This window comes from Python bivittatus, unplaced genomic scaffold, assembly GCF_059951505.1.
Source record: "Python bivittatus isolate LINGU-HERP-01145 unplaced genomic scaffold, Pbiv_v1 ctg000020_np1212, whole genome shotgun sequence".
In the NCBI taxonomy this organism is placed as follows: domain Eukaryota; kingdom Metazoa; phylum Chordata; class Lepidosauria; order Squamata; family Pythonidae; genus Python; species Python bivittatus.
The window spans coordinates 10,624,841-10,638,993 of record NW_028277030.1 but is presented as its reverse complement, the minus strand read 5'-3'; the positions used below and the strand labels follow the sequence as shown (position 1 = coordinate 10,638,993).

The 14,153-nt window shown below is 39.3% G+C and overlaps 1 protein-coding gene across 1 annotated transcript in view; it reads left to right on the top strand.

Annotated features, from left to right (window-relative positions):
* Positions 1-14,153, top strand: part of PCSK2 (proprotein convertase subtilisin/kexin type 2) — a 114,912-nt gene that overhangs the window by 62,139 nt on the left and 38,620 nt on the right. The window contains exon 6 of the mRNA XM_007428284.4: positions 8,251-8,327. Within this exon, the coding sequence (XP_007428346.1) occupies positions 8,251-8,327 (77 nt within the window). The remainder of the gene's footprint in view (positions 1-8,250; positions 8,328-14,153) is intronic.

The window sequence follows — 14,153 nt, the reverse complement described above, 5'->3', positions numbered from 1 at the left end:
TGCTGAGATAAACTAGCACAATTGATATCTGCAGCTGATAGGATACTCCCACTGGTACAATTATCCCAAGACTAGTCTGTTCCATCCAATTTACTTTCCTTCAGATGGGAGAAAAAAAAAAATCTCTGAAGCAGGAATGTGATCCTATGCGTTTGTTTCATTGAAATTGCACAATGATTTACAGTTATATCTGAGTTGTCTTTGGCACAAGGAATTAATATCCCAGTCTGGTTCTTTTTATAGCTTCTGTTTTTTTTGGGGGGGTGGGGAAGGCTGTTTTGGAGAAGTACAACAACATGGCTGACACAAAGGCTTGAAGGTTGTAAAGAACCGATACTTGCAGTGGCATCTGGCTTATTAATATTTAAATCAGCCCATTTATTTGTTATTTCGTTGTAGTGAATCCATTTTGTACTGGAAATGAGAGGATGTTCCTGCTGGGCGTAATTAATATATTTCAAGTGATGGCATATGACTTACCTTCCTTGGTCACTTTCATAAGGAAAATACTTTTAAAAAGCCTCTCAGTGTAAGAACTTTTTATATACCTTTTGAAGCCTAAAAGCACTAAGCACACATTCAGCTGTTGCTATTCTGTATTGTTTAAGGACCCATAATGGGGCATCTGGTGCAAAACTCAGCACTCAGAGACTAGAAAAATGCTTGTCTCTTTTGTATTTCTAGAACTTGCTTTAGAACAGAAGAAGCTTGAAAGGGTCACCTTGACATTTCTCCCACCCCACCATTGCACATGGTGTGGTGGTGTTAGCTTTAATTCACTTCATACGACTGTAAGCTAGAAAAGACACCATCTGGTCCCAGATTTTGCACCATGGGACAGATTATGTCTCTGAAGATGGGGTAAACTAAAACCCCACCCAAAGATGTCATCTTACTCAAGGAAGAGACCCACTTGCTCACATTCTACCTGGATCATTTGCAAATGCCACAGAAGGGGCTTGGGTGACTTTGGGCTCATCAGTCTCTTTCAGCTCAACCCACCCCTCAGGACTGTGTGCTGCCTTGAGCTTCCTGGGAAAAGGTGGAATGTAAATCTTACAAAGAAGCCTTTGCTGTCTTTGCTGCCTCTTCAAATGAAGGTTATGCCCTGTGTGGGTGATTTCAATTTATCAATTTATCTTTGGCCTCAACTGCTTTTAGTGCTATAATAAATATACATGGAAAGAATGTATCAAGCCATTGCACTATAAAGATTGAGTGGACCAACAGCCATTTCAGTGTGTAGCTTACATTCAGAAACCCCTAGTGATGAAAGAAGAGGTTGAAGCAGCACTGAAAGCTTTGTCAAAGAACAAAGCATTGGACATTGGTGGCATTCCCATTGAAATACTACAGCAAAAAAAAAAAAAAAAAAAGCAGCTGTTACAATACTTACAAGGCTTTACAAGGAGATTTGGAAGACAACATCATGGCTGACTGGAGAAGATCAGTGTTCATATCAATACTGAAGAAAGGTGATACAACTGATTGTGGAAACCATCACACAGTTGCCCTGATCACATAAGCAACATCATTCTCAAGATCCAGTGGAAATTAAAACAATACCTGGAGCAAGAGCTGCCTGAAGTGCAAGCAGGGTTCAGGAAAGGGTGAGGAACATGAAGCATCATTGCAGAAGTGAGAAGCATTCTTAAAAAGACCAAAGAATACCAAAAGGATATTTACATGCAAGGCCTTTGATTGTATAAATCATGAAGAACTTTGGGCCACATAAGTATAGATATACCAGAACACCTGATAATTATCATGCACAAATCTTTAACTTGATAAAGAAGCAATAGTCCAAACAGGACAAAATATACAACAAGACTGCATACTTTCCCCATACCTATTGAAAAAATACAGAACAAATTATCAGAGAAGCAGGATTGTATGAAGAAAACTGAGGTGGGAAAATTGGTAGAAAAGTTGTCAACAATTTTTGCAATGCTGATGATCACATTATCAGCTGAAAGTGAAGATGATCCAGAGCATCTGCTTATCAAGATCAAGGTCAAGGAACATAGGCTCAAAATGGGTCTGCACCTTAATCTGAAGAGAACAAACATCAATAATTCTATCCTTGATGGAGACAAAATAGAAATAGCTGACAACTTCAACTTGCTTGCTGAAACAAGAAGCAGCCAATAAAAATAGGAAAAATGGCTATAAAGAATCTAAACAAGATTTTTAAGCACACAGATATTTCTTTGTGCCCATGAATCCAACTTATTCAGATCATGGTATTTTCGATAATATCATATGGAAGTAAAAGTTGGACAGTGAAGAAACAAGATAGGAAGAAAGAAGATACTTCTGAATTATGGTGCTGGTAAAGGATACTGTGGGGACTGTGGGCTGCCCAACAAACAAATCAATTGATCTTAGATGAATCTAAGCATAAACTTTCCTTAGAAGCTCAAATAACCAGTCTACAAGCTTCATATTTTGGATATATCATGTGAAGAGAAAAACTGTTAGATAAAGTTATCATTCTTGACAAGGTTGAAGGAAAATGCAAAAGAGGAAGACTGGCAGTGTGATAGACTGATATAATAACAACAATCATGGATGCCCCTCTAGCAATGATTAGCCACCAGACTGAAGACCAGACACTATTCAAGACAACTATCCCAAGAATCACTACAAGTCAATATTGTCTTGATAACAACTAACAACAACACCAAGTATATATTTTATCCAAACCAAAGGAATGGGAATTAGCAAACTTCTCTAAGAATGCATTAATGACACTGATGTCAACAGGTGAAGACAGTGACCTGAATTATTGATAGTGCTTCTTTTAAATGTCTTCTCCTTCAGAATAAGAAAAAATTCAGCAGCTTTCTCAGATGAGCTGTTCTATGTTATGTAGTTCACAGAATCAGAGTTGACCATGTGTGATAGATGTCTTTGCTTAGACCTTTCCTTCTGTAGGGCTCAAGATGTTGATTGGAGGTTAGGCAGGGAAAAACGGTGCATATTCTGAAAACTGCATGTCTACTGAAAAAGCTTTAAATTGATATGACTTACCTAGACTTTCTAAATTGGAGATTTCTTGAATTTTTACCAAAGTCCTTATGGCAGCAAGGCTGAGTAACTTCAGAAGAAGAAAGAGAAGCAAGCCAAAGACAGGGAATGCATGCCAAAAAAAGATGAGGGATTGAGCTAGTAAATCTGCCTCTTTATTGCTAGCTTCTTTCTGCAGGTGGGAGTTCTATATATTTGAATTCTTTTTTTTTTTTTTTTCCTAAACAGCATCTGTAAAACCAGCATTCAGGAGGAGGCTAGGTAAATAGATTTCCCCCCCCAGTAAAATGCAGTTCTCCAAGCTGAATCAGAATAGAAGTGTGTGAGAGAGAATGAAAGAAGAGATGAGGAAAGAGGGGATGAGAATATGAATTAGTGCAATAGAAGGATTATAAAACTAATAAATATCTGCTAGAGGATTACTCCCTTGAAAAAATACATGATTTCTGTCTTGATTCACTTGTTTGAAATATCTGTTTGGTCTTCTTCTCGGGATGCCTCACCACCCCTCCTGCCCTCTGGAATACCATTTCCTCTGGGGTCCATTTGACCTTGACTCTGTTCTCCTTTAGAAAAGCTTTAAAACCTTGGCTTGGCAAACAGGTCACCAGCCAGGGTGATTTGTGATCTCACATGACTGAGGATGGATAGTTGGAATTGTCTTCTCTGTATATTTCCCCAGCACATTGGTATTCCTGTATTTGGTTGTGTCTTCTTACGATTATCCAGTTTTGGATTACCACCTCTTTAAAATAAGCAAATATTCACTGACTTGAGTAGGTCCATTTGCATACCTTCATATTCACCCATATCTATCCAGGGACAGTGGTGCATATTTAAGAAAGACATTCTTTCTCCTCCATGCTTTAAACTCCATGAATTATAATCTCTCTTTTCTAAGAGGAGATTTTCTTCTGAACTGATCATTAAAATATCAGGCATAATGTATTCCATGGTTCACTTTTTAGTTCATAGTACTCACACAAAGCCACTAATTTTGTCAGGCAAAACCTCTCCAAGATAAAAGACATTCTGAAGGGAATAATAAAGCTGTTCTACAATGAAAGAGAAACATTTATTTTTTAAAAAAAATGAACATGAGGAGAACAGCTGTGGATTTTGTGCTTATCAAGTGTTGGGGGGAAACATTGAATGAAGGCAGACTTTGGTGGAGAAGGCTGCTAGCTGCAGAACTGTATGCATGTCAACTCAGAAGTGTCACTGAATTCAAGCAAAACCCTGCTTACAAACCTGTGTGTCAATCAAACATCTTCCATGCATCAATGGATGGTGATGGTGGGGTGGGGTGGGATGCAGCAAAATTCACTGCTTTCCTACATAATTTGCTCCTTGAATGAGGAACTATTATGTACCTGCTCAGGGATCCACCTCACTACTCAGAGAAAGCAACTAAAATATAAAAGTGACTCCCCATACATCCTTATTACCCACCTTTTTTGTCTGCTGGGTGTGCAGCAACTTGGCTTAGGAGGAGGAAGAAGAAATAGGACAAAAAAGGAGGGTCTGTGAAGTGCTTCAGATTCAGTTCCCAAAAGAATTGCAGGACACGCAGGATCCCAAATGCAACAGTTGGCTGCTACTTTTCCTGGGATTGTGTGTGGCTGTTTTGAAAAGTTGCAGGTAGGTACTACGTTCCTGCCTCCAAGCACTCTGAAGCACCTTTTTGGAATCATACCAAAAGAACTTGATTGTTCCTTGCTGTGTCAGAGTATCGGTGAAAGGAGAATTCTTGTCCACTTGGCTGAAAATGGAAATTAAATCCAGGTAGCTGGAAAACGAAGGTGAGACCTTGCAAAGATGTCCGAAGTGTTCCTTTAGAAAGACTACACCCTGGGGAAATGGAAGTAGAATGAATGGACATGTGTCCAGTGCAGAAGATTTGTATGCAGTCATTCCTATTCATATATTGTGATCTTGGGCTACAGACATTCAGAATGGAGGCTTGGGTGCTTAATATAGATGTTTTCAGGTCATAGTTTTCCCAGGAATGCACACATTACTTCCTCTCTCTCAGTTGTAGGAAGAAGACAATGGCAAATCACTTCTGAAATGTTGCCAAGAAAACTGCATGGATTTGTCTAGGCAGTAGCCAGGAGTCAAGACACAAATGTATATAGTATTCTTATGATCTATGTAAAGCTCTACTGAATACAGTATAGGCATCATTTTTCACCAGGCTTTTGATTGTGAAATGATTTTGCTATCAAATTTAGTATTAATCTTAATATATGATTTTAACTTTGGATATTTAAAAATTTGCACATTTGTGTGAGATGGGTGGCTATATAAATGTGATATATAATTTTTAAAAATTCAACTGTGAAGTCATTAGGATTGTAACTGAAACTGGACATAGATCCACCTTGACATGCAGGCCGCCTCTGCCTACAGTGACAGATTGGAATCAAGGAAAACCCCAAGATACGTATCTATTTCTTTGAAGGGAAAGCTACTTCATCCAGTTCAATCTGTTTAAGAATCACTCAGCTACAAAACCTGCCAGATGTGGGCTCAACTTCCATTTCTTGGCCCTCATCCAGTTCATCATGGCTTCCATACAGTTGTCAAGCATAACGGTAGCTTCTCCAGAAGTTAGGGATCATGTTCATATGGACTACACCACACTCCAGATCTCTGGGTGACCATCCCCAATGATTTCAAGTAGCTATTGAACAGCAGGGGAGAAAGGTTGTGACTGGATGGTGTAGGTTCATTTTTTAATTCCCGTCCGGGTTTTTTGTCATTCTCGCCAACTTTTATTTTTCATTTTTGCTTATTGTTGTATTTTTTCTTGTTTTTAGTATTTTTATTTGTAAACCACCCAGACTCATAGAGGGTCAGGCAGCATATATATTTATTTGAATAAATAAAAAGAATAATTCCCTGTGGAATTTCTCTCCCCCACTCAAGTACCATGATATCAGACAAAAAACTTCCACTATCACTTTCTGGTTGCTATCCTGCTCATAAAATTGGAATCATCTTAACACTTGTGTTTCCATCTTCCAACCCATTTAGTCATACCAGCAGTATCCCTGGTCAGTGGTTTCCAAAGAATCAACATGGTAGCATAGCAGGGTCCCAATCATTGATCAGGACAACCAAGGCTACTTTTGTACAATATCCAGGTGTGAAACCAGACTGACATGGACCGAGATGAAGCAAGGAGCCTGCTATGAACAAAGGGAAATGTCCACATGTACCGCATTGTCAATCTCTGTACTACAATCCTTCAAGTATCTTAGTAAAGAAGGTTTAACCAGCTTTCAAAAGCTCACAAGAAACAAGACAGACATCCCTGCCTAGAAAGGGAGAATCCCAAAAGGTCTGCCCAATGGGCAGAAATGCATGGCATCACACATCTTAGGTTAGAACAGGAACGCTTGAAAGTTATTTACGAGGTGAGAGCTTGCATTTGGCACAAATCTGTCATTTGTTAAGAGGAGATTTCAGCAAATTAGAGATGGATTTAATTTCCTCTAGTCTGCTAAAATCCTTTCTATGAATAATACATGGGTTTCTTTTTAATTCCTTATTCAGAAACACTTCTCCCTCTAGTGAAATCAAATGTATAAATTTAATTATACATATTTGGTCATTTGTTTTCTCCATTGTTTATGTCACTACAACCAAAGTGGAAAAGCAGCTGGGCTCATTCTTTGTAGGCTCTGTAACGGAGAGTGTGCAGAATAGATGGGAAAGATTTGACCTTCTTGGGCTAGGAGCACCAGGAAAGAAAATGCAGACCTCACTAGTACCCTGATCCAGATGGATTCAATATGGATTAGTTTCAAAGAGAGGAAACCTCTTTGTACCAGGCTCCTTTGCCAGCCTAAACCAACATAATCTGTCATGAAATCTAGGGCTTCAGGTAGCAGGCTTTTAAATACTTCTTTCTCTGATCCTGTTGGCTTGGGGAAACAAATGGAACAACAGAACATCTGTATGCAAAATATGAATGGTCTCACTGAGATTTGGTTTCTCCCAGAATTTCCTCTTGTCATACAACACAAACTGAGGAGCATCACATTGAGCTAAGCCATAATACAGTTTGTTGGCTTTGGACTGAGTACCTTCCATAAAACCAGCTGTTGTGGTATGTAAACTATGTGTAAACCCAGCTATTGTGGCTTATATAATAAATTAGGGTTAAAAACAAGACAAGTTGTGCCTTAGCATGATGCATGAATCCAGGTTTTGCCCTGAAACTCTGTTTTTTTGTACATCTTATGGTTACTTCTGGAGATGGAATTGCCTTCTTTCATCTTGAAGCCAAACTATACAGCTCTCGCCATGAATATAGGGTTCACTTCATCTGCAAATTATGTGTGTGTGTGAGAGAGAAAGAGAGAGACAGAGACACAGAGAGACAGAGAGAGAGACAAATTGAGACCCCTTTCCCTGAGGTAATCTAGACCCAATTTTTAAAAAATCCCATTAAAATAAACATGGCCTTCTTCTTTCAAAATGCAAATTCAGGGTCGTCAGGTCAGGCAAACTAGAAACACAAGAAATCTAATCCAGACTGACTTCTCTTCTCCTTGCCTCTTACCATATGATGCCTAGGGGCATCAACTAAAATTGGTTTCTATTGCAGCTATGGAGATATATTCTTAGGAGTAGATTTTATAATGGTTATACCAAGGAAGGCAACATTTTGGAGAACAACATATTCAGATATTAGAAAGCAGTCTAAAACCTTCTTTTCCCTGAGTTCAGTTGGGGAGCTTGTTCTCAGCTAGACTTCTGGTATCCAGAAGGCTCACTATCAACCACATAGCTTACCTTTGTTTTTCTTTCTAGGCAACTGAGCATGTAGCACAAGTGTGTGTGTGTGTGTGTGTGTGTGTGTGTGACTATTGGTTTCAGCCATTTTCCTTGTCTAAGAATGCCTATAGGATTTAATGCAGGGCCCAAAGGAATGATTCTGAATAAAAGTTATGGAAGCAGCTGACACTTTATGTTCCAGTATACCATCTTCTTCTTCTCTCTCTCTGTTTAATAATAATTTTAAAATCATCTCTAAATGAATCAGGTGAGGAAATAAAACAACCTGTCAGGTGCATACATTCAGCCTTACAAAATACTAATTACACTGAGACTGAAAATAAAAATTTCTTAACTATTCATACTTTTCTTGATTTCCTGCAGTCAGTCTATGTGATATTAACCATTTTTACTATTATTTGTGTTTCCTAGAATGCTCAAGCCAGCTATGATTTTAGCAGTAATGATCCATACCCATATCCCCGCTATACAGATGATTGGTTTAACAGGTAAGACATGGATTCAAATCCCTTGCTTGTCATGAATTTATTACTCACCCCATTCAGACTTTTATTGACCTGGAGGAGAGGCTAAAGGCCACTGTTCCACCAGTACTACAAACAGGCTACATACTGTATGAAGTCAATGTTCAAGTGAAGACAGACTGATTATACAGTAGATTCATAGACCCATTAGGTTATCATGTGGCTTGCATACTTTTAGCTTAGCATGTGGTCTGAACTCAGCCATTGTGATCTGCACATTATGGCTTAATGTATGGGGTGAACCCAGCTATGGCTTAATCAGCAACCCATGGTTTAATGCTATGGGTAAATCCAGTCAAAATTTCACAATTCATCCAGGTGCTGGAGACTAGCACTCAGTTCACATGATTCTTTCCCCCTTTAAAAAAAAAGGAAAAAAGAGTGGGGGATTAGAAAAAGTCGATGTTCAAGTGATTTGATATCCATGGTAAGAACTGAGATCAGATATTGCACTATTGCTATGATGAGAAGAAAAAGGGCATTCGTGCCTCCACCTTGTAAAGCTTTGGGCTCACCTAGTAAAGTTGTTGGCCAAGGTTCTCCCTCTTTGTGAAAAAGAAAAGGCACAAACCAGCCCAAATTCTGACATGGAATACCTGGGCCAGATCCATGCCTGCAATCAGTTTTAATTTCTGTATTAAGCACAGACTGTTTACTCTTGAATTTTACCAGGTTGCCAAGGTAAGGAGCACTTGGTCTATAATTCCTTACAAAGTAAGAACACTAAAAGGGAGTCTATGGATTCTGACCTTCATTGGAATCTCAGTCCTTTGAAGAATCCTAGGTCTCTGAGCACTCTGGGAAGACACATTAATTTCATGCAGCACTTTTTTCACAAAATCCACTCAGACTTAATTGGGTCAGGCTTATATTTTCCTTCCTTCCTTCCTTCCTTCCTTCCTTCCTTCCTTCCTTCCTTCCTTCCTTCCTTCCTTCCTTCCTTCCTTCCTTTTTTTAAAAAAGCTTATTTCAAAGAAATAAAAACAAGCACTTAGGAACATCATCTTCTCCTATGAGTATTTTCCCTTGGGTAAATCAGAAGCTCATGACCTAAAGGTGCCCTTTGCCTTGAAGAGGAGCATGGCAGGAACCTCTTCTGTTTGTCTGCCTTCTCTTGTCACATATTGCAGCAAAGACTGGAAAGATCTTTCTTAGATTTTCATGCAGCACTTAGTGGAGACCTACTGGGAAGTAGTGGCTAAAGGCCAAATTAGTTAGCAATTGCATAGATGTTTTTAATCAATCCCCTAAGGAGAAAAGAGGGAGTCAATCATTTGTTATCTGCTGCAATTCTGATCTTGTTATCTTTATGGAAGTAAAGATAATATTTACATGAATGTATGCTTTCTTTTCCATGAAAGCAGTAAGAGTTGGGAGTGGAGGGAGTGGAGAGACTGTATAGTAATGAAAACATAAAGCAGATATGGACATCCTGAGGTCCTCCATCTGATTTCCAGAAATCTCATACCATTGGACATGCTGAAATTAAAGTCCAGAATATCTGGAGGGCACCAGGTTGCCTAGGCCTGACGTACAAGCTAAGGCCACCAAATCTGGCCTGCAATGGATGGCAGCTTGAATTTTCTGTATCTTTTTTGCTGTCACTTAGTGCATGTCTGGATTTTGCAGTTCAGATCTGGCAGTCTTAATAGAAGATGTTTCTTGGTCAGTCAGCGTGTGTGTGTCTTCTTGTTGTTTAAGTTAGGATATAACTTAGTTTAAAAAAGACAATGATTCCTTGAGGCCATTAACTTTTGTCCTAAGACAAATAGAGCCCAATAATTTTAGGTATTAGGTAGGGCTACTGGGCTGCAAGATTTTAGATATTGGATAGGGCTACTGGACTTCATGACCACTAGATGGTAGAAGAGAGATACAGACAACCCTAACTCTTTACTGCCATCCTATGGTCATCTAAATGTCTGCAGTCCAGAAATGACTAATGCTGAGAATAGAAAGGATCCATGCAACTTTTTTGGTTACAGTGGAAGAACATTTGTTTTCTGATAACTGGCTTGCAAAAGTTCAAGAGCATCTCCTGAGGATTCATAAGCGTGGGACAGCAGACATTTTGGTGCACTGGAAAATATGGAGAGATAAATTCTGCCTCAGAGAGAGAGAATTAGGCTGTAAACTTACACACATTTACTTTAAAATAAACCCTGTTGAAGTCAGTGGGCTTCTTTTTGAGTAGAATGCTTAATATTGCATTGTTAATTAGGAAAAAAAAAGTATGAGAAAAGAGTAATACTTCTCCAACACCATAATCCATTCCATTATAGGGGGAAGTCAGAAATATAAATGGAATGGGAAATTGGCTTATTGGTCTGGAAAGTCTTGCTTATTTTGGCTCTTATATAAACATTTATGATTGATTTCCCAGCAAAGGGTTCCATTTAAGTGGCTTTTGGAAGGAAAAAAAAAACTATTAAAAAAACCCCCCTATAACTATACATACTACCATAGACTCATGCCTACAGACCGTTGCTTTGAAGAATGGTCAAGGAGTTCTCTCATTTGTAGCTTTCCCCATTGTACGATATCACAAATGTTTTCATGTCTGTCTGGAAATGAGACGACAGTTGACATGTAACTAATAGATGTCAATTAATTAAGAACAGGAAAAGCTGCAAGTTTTCAAAAGTTTTCAGGTTTCTGCATTCTGATGAAAAGTCTCAGTTCACTATGTGAAATTTCTATGAGCAAAAAGCTTAGGTTTAGTAAAGAACAATTGGCTTTATGTTTTGCATTTCCATCCAAGCAGCTCACCTTTCTGGATTTCTCAGAGAAATCAGCTACATATTAGGCAAATCTTCCTGCCTCAGGTTTTTCCATGGTATTGCAAGCTCTGTTGATTTGGTCACTGAAAGTGATCCTGCACGGAATACCAGTGTTTTCATTTTTGGTGGGTTTGGCTGAGATCCAGAGAGTTCCTTGTAGGATGAGACAATCTGCTCTTGGAAGTTTCCTAGGTTTCAAAATTCACTGGGCATTTAGCAAGGGAGAATGCAATCCTCTATCGGAGAAATACATGACACAAGCTATAACCATTTTAACTGTATTTAATTAAGTCATTTTAATTCAGTGTCAGTTAACTGCATGTTATTTCTTTGCCCTGGATCTGCTAATGTATAAATGCAGCATTAATAGTCATTGCAACCCTTGTATAAAAACAGCTAGGCACTCCTTCCTGGCCATTTTTTTTCTGTACAAAGCCTAGCTTCTTCCATGGGGCTCCAGTTATCTTCTGTTCAAACACTAAGACAGGTTCACTCCTACTGACAGCACCCAGAAGACAGGGAAATGGAGATACATGTCTTAGCAAGCTAGGCTGCTTCCTTGCTTGTCTTCATCTTTTCTCTGGGAATTCCATGGGTAAAATCAGGCTATCCACCTGATGTCCCCAATGTATTTGTCTTTTTCCTGTGGTATTTTCCCTCTTTTTTCAGATTGCCCTGCTCCTTATTCCTTGAACAGAACTGAGGTTTCCCTAAGACCATTTTCATACCCAATTTGTCATATACTGAAAGCTAATTGGTGTGGCCATTCCAAATGTTCCTAGGACATCCATGGGGGAAAAAGTCAAGATGGAGGTCATCACTGTGCTATTGAAGCTCCCTCCCCTCACTTTAACATGCAAGTGATATTTGCTAAAAAAAGGGGGGGGGGCTTTGATGGTGCAGTAGCAAACAGCTCCTTGACTTTTGGCCCACCCTGCAGATGCCCTTGTGGTCATATAAGACAAACCATCTCACCTAAGCCAACTTTGAAGGCTACATGCACCACTTTTTTTCCACTTAATTATTTGCAACTGGCATTAATGAAACCGAAGACTAGTGTTAACTGGACACCTCTTAATATTAAATATGAGGCAGTATTGAACTACAGGGAGAATAAAACTTTTCAATACCATGTGCTCTTTCTAATGTATGAATGTGGAAAACAGATCTGTGGTCTCAATTTAAAACAATATGTAAGAGTACTTTTAATTTTTTATGCCCTCAAGTTAGTCTTGACATCTGGGGACTATACTAACAAGTTTTTGCAGATTTCTTAGCAATATTTTTCAGAAGTGTTTTGGCCTTGCTTTCTTCTTCCTCAAGCTGAGAGACAATGACTGGCCCAAAGATATTCAGCTGGCTTTGTACCTAAGGCAGGACTAGAGTTCATGGTCTCCTGTATGTGCCTTTATCCACTATGTGTTGCTTGGTGACTTTGAGTCAGTGTTGACTCCTGGCCTGGACAAGTCCCTGCATTTTTCTTGGCAAGGTTTTTCAGAAGTGGTTTGCCCTTGCCTGCTTCGTCCTAGGTCTCAGAGAGAGCGACTGGCCCAAGGTCACCCAGCTGGCTTTGTGCCTCAGGCAGAACTAGAACTCACGGTCTCACCATTTCTAGCCTGACGTCTTAACCACTTCACCAAACTGACTCTCTTATCTACTATACCAAACTAGTTCTTATGTAAGACAATATATAACACTAGAAACTACCTCACACCTTGTACACAGGCCACAGATGCTGAACAGCAGATGCCTAGCAACACAAGATCTCTGGCCATTCCTTTAATGCTGTTTTCAACAAATCCCCTGTTACTGAGGGAAATTTCTCTCCCAAAGCAAACTTCGAGTGTTGGAAAAGAAAATAGATCTAATGGAAATCAAAATGAACAGACGGTACCAGAGAAAATGCACACCTCCTATCAGAACAGCACAGCTTTCATGAAAAGGTTGAATACCGATGCCACATTTGTAAATCAGCAGGATCACTTTTTAAGAGTGCTCTGACTGTGCTCAGTGAAAATAAACATTTGCCTTTCCTGGGCCAAGCCCAATGGAAAAAAACCTATAAAAACAAAGACTGCAAAGCCAGAAATGTGCCTGTGTTTTTCCTTGAAGGATTATTAGGTTGCCCTTCAGCGATGACAACAGGACACATCAATTTGCAATCACAGAATAAATGTACAGCCTGGTGACAAAAGCTAGCTGTGAATGCCACCATTCAGCTGATACCTATGATCAAAATATTGGCACCAGGAAGTATGGGACAATTCTCTGTTAAGTCCTGAGACCCAAGGACACGCCAGGTCTGAGCAAGATACATCCCTCATTTCTTTCTGTCCCTTTGCCTGATCTCTTGTCTTCTTCATGGACTTTCTCTCTTCCACCATCACTCCCTTATTGGATAGCAAAAACTGGTTTCTTTCTCTTTTCTTTCTCCTTATTTATCTAGGAAGCATCTAGGCATCTCCACATCCTAAAAGGAAAGAATTTAAAAATATTGGGGCCAGTAAATTGTAAGTGTTGGGGAGAAAACAAAAACAATCCAGGAAGAAGGATGATGAGAGACAGAAGTTATCTTTCATATGTGTGTGTGTGTGTGTGTGTGTGTGTGTGTGTGTAGAGAGGGGGGGGAGAGAGAGAGAATACTGTACTTTTTGGGAGGGAGGTGTCACTGGGCCCTGGACTTGCATCTAACTTAGCAATATGTCTGTCAGGATGTCCCAGTTTATAGATCGGCTTTTTTTCCTTCTGCCTGAAAGGAAATACAATGGGAGAATGGGCAGGCCCTTGATGAACGCCCATTTGATGCTAAACTGTGACACATGCACACATAACTACAAACAATATCATTCAAGCACGGTTTTGTAGACTATGACTTCAGTTTAACTTCCAGAGAATAATTGGGTTGTCCAAATTGTAGCTATTGTTTCTATTATACAAAGTGGTTATTACTCTACAATTCTCCATTATGTCCTCTACCTGAGTTTCTGTGTCAGTCATTATTGCTTTCTCA